Source organism: Hipposideros armiger, unplaced genomic scaffold (assembly GCF_001890085.2).
Source record: "Hipposideros armiger isolate ML-2016 unplaced genomic scaffold, ASM189008v1 scaffold_11, whole genome shotgun sequence".
NCBI lineage: Eukaryota > Metazoa > Chordata > Mammalia > Chiroptera > Hipposideridae > Hipposideros > Hipposideros armiger.
In genome coordinates, this window is record NW_017731361.1 from 1,752,122 (window position 1) to 1,763,122 (window position 11,001).

Consider the following 11,001-nt stretch of genomic DNA (forward strand, 5'->3'; position numbering starts at 1 on the left):
GCCAACAGGCATATGAAAAAATGTTCAACCTCACTAATCATTAGGGAAATGCAAATAAAAACCACAATGAGATACCACCTTATCCCAGTCAGAATAGCTATCAATAAATCAACAAACAACAAGTGATGGCTATAATGTTTTTTAAAAAAGGAAAAACAAGGGTTGGTGAGGATGTTGGGAAATTGGAACCCTCATACATGCTGCTGGGAATGTAAGATGGTTTGGAAAACAGTAAGGCAGTTCCTCAAAAAGTTAAGTTAACCATGTGACCTGGCAATTCCACTCCTAGTTATATACCCAAGAATAATGAAAACATAAAAACATGAATATGAATGTTCATAGCAGCATTATTCATAATGGCCAAAAAGTGGAAACAATTAAAAAGTCCATCAAGTGATGAAGGATAAATAAAATGCGGTACAGCCATATAATGGCATACTATTTGTCAATAAAAAGGAATGAAATACTGATACATTTTACAGCATGGAAAGACCTCAAAAATATATTAAGTGAAAGAAGCTAGTTATAAAAATCTACATGTTAATATGGTTCCATTTGTATGTAATGTCCAGAATAGGCAAATCCATAGAGATAGAAAGGTAAGTTAGTGATTGCCAGGAGATAGATAGAGTTAAGGAAAGCTGAGGGAGATGGGGTTGACTACTAATAGATATAGGGTTCCTTTTGGGGGTGATGAAAGTGATGGTTGTTGTACAACTGTGAATATACCGAAAACCATTGAATTGTACAGTTTAAATGGGTGAATTATTTGGTATGTGAATTATATATCAATAAAGCTGTTTTTTTAAGAAGTAACTTTTTAAACTTAACAATTTTACACTTTTGTGGAGTATTTATATGTCAAATATGCTGTTAGAAAAATGCTTGGAATTGGAATACAATATATTTTTCACAAATGTGCTTTGATAATGTATCAGGAACCTGAAATGCCATATGTTCATCACAAGATTACCAAGAATGGTGGGTAACTGAACAAACCTAGAAATCCTACAATAAGAAAATAGTGCAAAACTGCCATAAGATGGAATAATAAATGGTTAATGTTTTAAACATTAATGATGTGGAGAAGTATTCAAAAGAAGAAACAACACAGCTTTATGTAGCATAGAATTCTAATTGTGTATTTTTTGACATGCATGCATACATATGTATAGGAGGAGAAAAAAACCTGGAATATAATGTTAAAAATTATAGAGTTGCTATCACAGTGGAAAGATTAGAGATACTTTTGTTTGTAATTGTCCATAGTTTGAATGCATTACTGTATTTCAAATGTGTTGCTTCTCTACATTCACACATAAAAACCCACCATTTCACAACTTGTCTCGTCTGTCTGTGTTAACAATGGCACATGTGGTATCGTGTCCTGGTGAAGGCATGTGAAGCAAAGCCACAGCCACGCTGACCATGTTATCCCAGCTGTTTTCTTTTCATGACTTGGAAGGGTAAACAATGAACTTTAATATCTTTGCAGGTTATCAATGCTGCATTGGCTTTGGCAGCAAAACCACAGAGTAAACTGGCCCAAGAGAACATGGATCTTTTTAAAGAACAGTGGGAAAAACAAGTCCGTGTTCTCACAGATGCTGTGGATGACATTACTTCCATTGATGACTTCTTGGCTGTCTCAGGTAATGATCTGGTTCCCCAGAGAAGCATGTGAGGACGTGCATAATTACTTTTGCCTAAGTTACAATAATGGGCAATCAAAACACCCCCAAGTCTGGGCAGGTAAATTATTCTAGCAATAATGTTGTGCAGGTTTTCATTTTAATTTAAAAAACCACAAAAGCTCCCACTGACTCCTGAGCAGTGCAGGTGGGCTCGTGTTCCCTGTGCCGGGGCTGGTCTCGGCCTGGAAGCGTGACTCAGGAAGCTGTCTGGTAGAGGCCGCCCCTGTTGGTGGAGAGCAAGATCTTACAGCTCCATAACCACCCACCCCTTTTCCTGCTGTGTGCTTAGAAAAAGCATTGACCTGTGTCCTAACAGAGCCTGTGGTGGTTACGAGCAAGTGAAAGTTAGGAGAAGGGAGTGCCAACACCATCACCTTTAGTTTTTTTTTGTAAACTAAATTTTTTCCCTTCTTGGAAATCTCCCTCTCCCTCACAGATGATCATAGTTTAACTGCCTACTTTTTGAAAGACTGTCTGCATGATGCACAGACAGAAAACAGAGAAGAAATATTTAAGTGCCATTTAATTAGGAACTTGCAAAAAATAAATCTGGGTAATTCACCTCACAAAACAGTTGATTTCATTATATAAACATAAACCGGTAATGACATAGTAAATCGCATTCATATAGAAAATGTCTGTCAACTGTAATTCACTGTTTGTCACACAGATGAATTTCAATCCATCTCCATTTAATGCGCTCTCTGTTTAATGGGCCCTCTGCTGCCCTTAGCTGCACTGCTTGCTCTCTGGAGGTGCCAGGCTTCCTGAGGCCAGCGGTTGTGGGAGAGTCGGTGGCTGGGTACATGTAGGGCTGAAACTACCTGTCACCCCAGGGCACCACAGGCTGGAATGTGGTAGATGCCAGTGGCAATGGGGCTTGAACCAGAAGCGGGGCTTACGTAGCTGCACAGCAGCACAGTCCTCCAGCAGGGACCTGCATAAGGTGACAGTGTGTTCCGCATACCAGGTTCCCGTCTGCCTGCTTTCCGTGGGGCTGGTGGCTCGACTGGACAGAGTGGGGAGCAGCCCACCTGTAAAGTGCAGAAAGGGGGTAACCACGCTGCTGCACGACCGCCAGATTGCAGGCGCTGGTACTTTAAAACAAAAACGCATTTGCAAGCACATCTTTACAGGTGCCAGAAATGCAGCAATGGCTTTTTGGGGAAATCTAGGCCTTCTGTTGTTTTTCCCAATGAAGTATTGAGTTATTCTTTTTCATAGGTTTAGAGAAAAATATTCCACCTTCACAGTGCACTTTTAAGCAAACAACAAATTCTGAACTCAAAGCAAAGCCCCCCTCTGGAGACAGCTAGTCCATTCCTAAACTTCCTTACTTGCTTAGGGTGGGTAGAGCTCAAGCTGGGTCTCAAGGGATTTTCAGTCCTTCCTTCAGCAAAATAAAATGGAAGAATCAAATGTCCTTCATATAACATTCTTCAAATCTGAGAACAAAAGGGATTGTGCAGTAGCGTTTAGTGGGATCCAGGCAGTATCTTTAGGGCATGTGACATAAAACAGAAGAACAGTAAAGAGAAATCACATTCTTTAACAGGTACACTTTTGTCTAGTATGTTCAATTTTTATGCAAATGTGGAAAGTATAAGGGTTGACTTGATGGAGTTTAGTCAGTTTCTGTTTAGCATATAAAAAACATGGAACAGTTCTTAGTCAGAAAGTGGTGGTGGTTGCAGAGCATCTGAATTTTCGAGGTCTACCTTGATGGCGTTTCTCTAATGTTTTGTCACAGACTTGCTTAGCAGTGTCAAGTAATTAAATAATCAACAGGCCAGGGCTGTTTGTAATTCTTCTGATTTTTATGATATGCTTTTCAGGGACTTGGGGTGAAGGGAGGGGACCAGCAGATGCCTGAGTGGAGTTCTACTGGATTAACCAGTTCATACCCTCCATGGCAGCTCGAGCATTTTGTTTGTGGGGTGACTAGCGATGTCTCCCCTTCTTCCCTGACACACAGCCTCAGAAGAGAAGTGGCTGGCTCTCACTGAGAAGAACCTCACTTTTAACTGCACCCTTCCCTGTATCCCCCCACAGCGCTGGTCCCCAAGTCCTTCGTCCTTGTCCCCAGCATCTCTAGGTGTGCCCCGTGGATTGGAGAGCGGGTGTCATCTACAGCGGTCACGGGCAGTCCTCAGACAAGAAACGATGTCTTGGCCTCACCCTGACCTGCCCCCTCAGACAGTCTCCCCTTGCCCTTACACACATTGGTGCCTCAGTAGTTCCATCAGTGAGGTGGGTGTGTTTCTTAGTAGGGGGGCTGCCAGGCAAGTGCCAAGCACAGGGTCTGGCTTACGGTTAGTGGGCTCCATAAAATTTTGCCAAATGAAAAGTAAGGATGCTGCTTGGCTGCTTGGAGTGGTGGTACCCCACTGCGCTCTGGGGCCTTGGGGCCCTTGTGAGAGTTTTTGTGGCACATTTCCACTAATAATTTCCCACTGTCTTGGAATCCATGGGGCCTGGATGTTTGCTGTAGCCCACCCCACTCACTAACCACACACCCAAGGGGAAGTTATTGAAGGACTAGGACTAAGAGGACCCTCTGCTGCTTTATCGCATGTTGTTCCTGGGTATTCTGTTCCGTTAGTTCCAGAAGTTCCCTCATACTGATAAGGCATATCCTAGATTTGTGGCTCAAAAAGTACTTGTCATCTTGTATACAAACTGGTGAAGCCACCGAGATGCTGATGCCAGTGTTTTCATGAGGCTGCAGGGCAGGGGGAACTTGGGCCACTGCATATCAAATATGAGACAGTGGCACTTGAAAATAGAGGGACACACATGCCACCCTCAGGTGAGAAGGAGTGGCGACTCCTTTCCCCCAGGCTATTCAGAATGTTGCCTTGTAAATATTGGAGATGGTTTAGGATGCCAGAGCACATTCAGCAAACCATGAGTGTATTTATATTGACTGATCCCTTAAGGATGGTGGTTTGAAATTTATCAAAGTAATACTGTTTGAATTTTATCTGAATTGTATTTGATCAGTGTTTTTCCATGGAATGAAATTGACTTTCTCATTCATTTGCTTACACGTGGAAGTTTTGGTTACTCTTTTTATTTTTATTTTTATTATTAAAAGATGTGAGTGGTTCTAATTGGTTTATTACATTTCTTTACTAAATGTTCTTGGAAACAGTATATTGCATTAGATACTTTGGGACAACACCCAAGAGTGATGATGATTTGTACTCTTTCTTCTTCATTATCAGAGTGCCCAAAGAAATTGGTCTGATCGGGAGGACGTTAAATAAAAGGATTATTGTACCTACTTTTTTTTGTTGTGTTTAGTAGCAAAAATGCAAAACTGAAGGTAGGAGTTTCTCTCTTTTGAGGAAGTGGTCGAGGCAGTGGTGAAGTTAGGTTTGATTTCTGACTCCCGTGCCCACTTGCTGTGTGACCTTGGGCAAGTGACCCAATACTTCTGTGCCCCAGTTTCATCATTCATTAGTGGTGATTTTGATTTTTGAAGAAATGGCTTCCCTTTAGTTAAATGCCAAGCACTCTGAATATTTCCCGTTATATGTAAGTCCTTTAGATAACTCCTGTCGCCTGTGTGTGGATAAGGTCACGCCAGTAAAGCTCTCCAGAGCAAAGGGCGTGCAGAATGGGTCCTGCTCTGCATTGTGGACTGAAGTGTAAGTTTAGGTATTCTTTCTGTAGAATGCCAGTTGGCCTGGTTCCTGGACGGCAGTTAGGCACCATACATGTACATAAACGTGTGCCTTGATTTAGGAATCACATTGTGAGAAATTCTCCCCAGGGGCATGTACACAAATAAATGTTTGCCAAAATTCTTGAACGAGGGTGTTCACCTCAACCAAAATGTGTAAGAGAACACTGGATAAGTGAATTATGTCCCCTTCATCTGTTTGTAGGGTACCATGCAGCCATGAAGATGGAGGAGTTGCAGATCAGTAGACAGACCTAGAAAGGTTTTCAAATGAAAAATAAGATATAATAGTGTCTATAATAGGATTCCTTGTAGATAGACTGTGGTATCTGTGTGATTTTTTTTCCTGTTAGAAGCACCAAAAAAAAAAAAAAAAAACTATATTGAACAGTCCGAGTTTTTAATGGGGTACAAATTTGTGTGTCTACTCAGCATGTGTAAACCCGTGCTGAGTTTCCTGGGGATTTCAATTAAAGCTGAAGGAATTTATGCTGAGTTGGTGTGAGCACCTCTAGCCGTCCCGTGTTTGCACATGACCAGTGACCATTCACTTCTCCCCTTAGGCCCCAGTGTAGAGAGCAGGGTCGATGCTATGTCCCAGGAGTGTGGTGGCCTCAGCTGGCTGGGGCTTTCTTAGAGATAGCTGTTCAGTGAGGGTAGAGAATATTACTTAAGTCAGCTTCCTTCGTCACTAGAGAATGGCAAGCCCTTCCCTGGTTTGGGTTCATCTTGAAAAAAGGTAATATGAATTTAAGAAGGTCTAAATTGATTTTTGAAAACATAGGTGTCTAGATGAAGGTTAACAAATCTTTGGTGGAAGTTTGGGCCACTTTGTTTAGTGAACAGAAAGAATGCCATCCTTCGTTAATTCTAAGCTGTGCTCCCCCCACCCCACCCCCAAATATTAACAATCCTGAAATGAGGATAAGTCTTAAAAATCATTGATGAGAAACATTGGTTCATAGTTTAGTTAGCAACATCTTTTCTTTACTTTTTATACCTTTTCTTTTTTTAAAGATTTTATTGGGGAGTTAGGGGAGGGGAACAGACAACTTGCTGTCCTTTGGTTCTTTAGTCTAGTTGTGGAGGACGTTACTTCACTGGCCCATGTTGTATTATCATTGTGCTCTTCCCGGATGAGGCAGATCGGTCACCGGCCTCTGGACGGCTGCTCACAGCAGCTCTTGGCAGCTCACACCGGCTGCCAGCCACTCACAGTAGCTCGCAGCAGCCCACTGCAGCAGGGGCTACAGCCTACACCATCGCCGGCGACTCACGGCAGCACAGCTCCAGGTCGAGCTGTTGTTCACCATCTTAGCTGCAGAGGGCAGTGTCACTGGCCCTCATGTGGGATCTAAACCGGGTCCCTGCTGCTCAGAGCTGGCGTCCCAAGCTTAACCAGTGTGCCACTGGGCCAGCCCTTTTTATACCTTTTCTTAATGATATAACATACAAGTGTAAAATACTGTGTTAGATTCAGTAAAAGCAGTTTTTAACCAAGGCCTAGTGTGGTAGGCAGGTTCAATACCACTTGCTTTAGTTTAAATTAATATGTAGAGTGTTTGTATGATGCTTCTGATTGGCTCCGAATCCATTTATTCTTATAATTGTTTCAAAAGTGCCCCCTAAAATTTGTTTATATAAAAACTTTAATATGTTTTCTCTTTTGATAGTACAGTGGTATAAACCCTAACAAGTCTCCCAATTTTTTAATTAGTAGACACTAAATTATGGTCTCTTAGCTATATTGTGGCAATTCATTTTTCCCTTCTGTAACAGGAATTATTCCTATACTCTGGCTTCCCTTGGAAAGATATTTTTTATTAATATCGGGGGTGCCAAAAAAAATGTATACAAGTGGACACTTTGGTCTTCGTTGCTCAAGCGGTAGTTCGCCGTAATCAGAAGTGTCTGGACGCTGATGGTAACCACTTTGAGCACCTCTTGTAATTGCAGAAGTCATACGTGGCTTGTATTCATCTTTTGTTATCGGTATATATTGAGTATTACAATTTTAATACAGTTTTCCTTAAAATGTGTATACATTTTTTGGGGGCACCCTCTGTATATATAAAGACTTTTAGAGCAATTTTAGGTTCACAGCAAAATTGAAAGGTACAGAGATTTCCCATCTAATCTCTGCCCCAACACATGCACAATCTCCCCCATTTCAGTACCCCCACCATAGTGGCACATTTGTTACAACTGACACATTATTGTTGCCCAAAATCCACAACATACAGTATTGTCATTCTTGGTTTACATTCTGTGGTGTTGGACAAATGTATCCATCATTATAATATCATAATGAGAACTCACTGCCCTAAAACCTCTCTGCTCTGTCAGTTCATCCCTCCCTCCAGCCCCGATCTTCTTACTGTCTCTGTAATTTTGCCTTTTCCAGAACGTCACGTAGTTGGACTCATACAGTATGTAGCCTTTTCAGACTGGCTTCTTTCACTTAGTCATATGCAGGTGAGATTCTTCCATGTCTTTTCATGGCTTGATAGCTCATTTCTTTTTAGTGCTGAATAATTATTCCATTGTCTGGATGGACCACAGTTTATCTGTTCACCTACTGAAGGACATCTTGGTTGCTTTTAAGTTTTGGCAATTATGAGCAAAGCTGCTGTAAACATCTATGTGTAGGCTTTTATGTGGACCTAAGTTTTCATCTCCTTTGGATAAATACCAAGGTGTGTGACTGTTGGATTATGTGGTAAGAGTAGGAAAGATGTTTTTACCAAATCTCTTTTCAGTTTTTTCACATTATGATGTCTTCTCATTGTGATGTTTTCATCATGTTCCATTGTACCTGTGGTTTCAGAGCAGAGATCCTTATACAGTCCCTGCCTGCAGTCTCTCGGGAACTCCGAGGGGGGGTGCCTTGGCTCTTGAGGCGCACAGGAGCCCCCGAAGCCCAGGCAGGGCACTGTGGTGGCTCTGTTCTCTGCTACATCTGCTCAGTACCACTTTCCTCTGGCTGCCCTTGAGATGAGAGGAAATGGCATATCATCATCATGTTCTTGTTGTGGGTATCTTAAGAGGTCAAGCTTATTATTAGCTCCCTTCCAGACACTGTCAAATATAACGTGACTATGTTAGCAGAGGCTGTGAATGGTATGGCTGTTAGAAGTGGATTAAATCAGAAACTAGTCCTAGATAATGACGTGTCAAGGCAGCCAGGGCTGGCAAAGAAATGAACAGATGTGCTTTAAACAGATTACAGTTGCCCTGATTGTTCTGGCTCTTCCAGAAGAACTGGGACCATTAGTCTTACCTGTTGTGCCAGGTACTCTGGGTGTAAGGGAGTGAGCATGTCTTGGACACTGCTTCTAAGTTTCTTACATGACTTGAAGAAAGCTCCTTTCTGAGCAGGAGGGAAATGGCCAGGTGATGACCTGTGGCCCTTCCTTTGTGTTGCTCGCCCATCTGCCCCATGGGGTCTGGGCAGCCCTGTCATTCAGGCTGTCTGCGGTGGCATCTGCAGCTCTCGGGGAGTGAGAACATCCCCTGACCCATTCCGGGTCTGTCACTACAGGGCAGCCTCATTTGTTTCAACGGCTGTGTAGTGCTCATCATTTATTACCCACTCTGCTCGTGGACATTTGGGTCACTTCTACTTTGCAATTATAGATGAGGACGCCTCATCTATATTATAGTGAACGCCTTACTCTAAGGTTCCCAAGATCCAGTGTCAAGTTTTTTGCCTTAAGGAAAAATCATTCTGGTGGGTCTTCCAGTTCCAGCTCTATGACTGGTAGGGAGCCACTTGTCAGCTTTAACAAGATTCAGAGGTTTCCACAAATATCACAAGAGGCCCACCTGCAGCCCGCAGGAGGGTTACAGAATGTTTGCCCTCAGGTGGGCCCCCTCAGCGCCCTCCAGGAGGCTTCAGCCTGCTTTCCACACCATCTTCTGTCCCAGGACTGTCCTGGCTTCTGGGTAGATTGTCTGACTGCTGTTGTCTGTACTGGAGGAGGGGCAGGGGACTGGGAGAATAAAGCCTTACAGTGAACCTTTACTTTGGATTTAAACTTCGTTTGGGATGTAGGATCATTGAACTTATTTCAGGGAAAGAGAAAGTTATTAAGGTTTCTGTGATCTGAATCTCCTGCTTGGCTTACAGAACAGCTTGCTTTAAAGAGCATCTCACTCTATAAACCTGGAATGCAGACGGTTGTCCTTGGAGGTGATTATAGGTTGAGTTTCAGTGGGACAGTTAAGCCAACAGTTAATCTGTTCTCTTAGGTGAAATGATACATATAAAGCTTTTGGCACTGTGGCTGGCACACTCAGTGAAGGATAGATGCCAACTTACAATTAATTGTCCCCTTCTCAGCATAGGGAAGTCAATAATGTAATAACTGTGGTATCAGATGAGTCCTAAACTTTTGGGGTGGTCACTTCATAAGGTATATAAATGTCTAATCTCTATGTTATACATCTGAAACTAATAAAATATTTATTTTATGTCAATTGTAATTGAAAAAGGCAAAACAGATTTGTTCCCTTCTTGTGGAAGTCCTCCTCCCTCATTCAGCTTTTTGCTTGCTCCTCAGAAAATCACATTTTGGAAGATGTGAACAAATGTGTCATTGCTCTCCAAGAGAAAGATGTGGATGGGCTGGACCGCACAGCGGGTGCAATCCGAGGCCGGGCAGCCCGGGTCATTCATGTTGTCACCTCAGAGATGGACAACTATGAGCCAGGGGTCTACACAGAGAAGGTGCTGGAAGCCACCAAGCTGCTCTCCAACACAGGTGCGGACACTCCCTCCCTTACTGGTGCGCNAGGTTTTCAAATGAAAAATAAGATATAATAGTGTCTATAATAGGATTCCTTGTAGATAGACTGTGGTATCTGTGTGATTTTTTTTCCTGTTAGAAAGCAAAAAAAAAAAAAAAAAAGACTATATTGAACAGTCCGAGTTTTTAATGGGGTACAAATTTGTGTGTCTACTCAGCATGTGTAAACCCGTGCTGAGTTTCCTGGGGATTTCAATTAAAGCTGAAGGAATTTATGCTGAGTTGGTGTGAGCACCTCTAGCCGTCCCGTGTTTGCACATGACCAGTGACCATTCACTTCTCCCCTTAGGCCCCAGTGTAGAGAGCAGGGTCGATGCTATGTCCCAGGAGTGTGGTGGCCTCAGCTGGCTGGGGCTTTCTTAGAGATAGCTGTTCAGTGAGGGTAGAGAATATTACTTAAGTCAGCTTCCTTCGTCACTAGAGAATGGCAAGCCCTTCCCTGGTTTGGGTTCATCTTGAAAAAAGGTAATATGAATTTAAGAAGGTCTAAATTGATTTTTGAAAACATAGGTGTCTAGATGAAGGTTAACAAATCTTTGGTGGAAGTTTGGGCCACTTTGTTTAGTGAACAGAAAGAATGCCATCCTTCGTTAATTCTAAGCTGTGCTCCCCCCACCCCACCCCCAAATATTAACAATCCTGAAATGAGGATAAGTCTTAAAAATCATTGATGAGAAACATTGGTTCATAGTTTAGTTAGCAACATCTTTTCTTTACTTTTTATACCTTTTCTTTTTTTAAAGATTTTATTGGGGAGTTAGGGGAGGGGAACAGACAACTTGCTGTCCTTTGGTTCTTTAGTCTAGTTGTG

At 42.4% G+C, this 11,001-nt stretch overlaps 1 protein-coding gene across 1 annotated transcript in view; it reads left to right on the forward strand.

Annotated features, from left to right (window-relative positions):
* CTNNA1 (catenin alpha 1) overlaps window positions 1–11,001 on the forward strand; it is a 179,697-nt gene that overhangs the window by 156,853 nt on the left and 11,843 nt on the right. Inside the window, exons 11-12 of the mRNA XM_019661933.1 lie at window positions 1,496–1,652; window positions 9,945–10,145. Of these exons, the coding sequence (XP_019517478.1) occupies window positions 1,496–1,652; window positions 9,945–10,145 (358 nt within the window). The remainder of the gene's footprint in view (window positions 1–1,495; window positions 1,653–9,944; window positions 10,146–11,001) is intronic.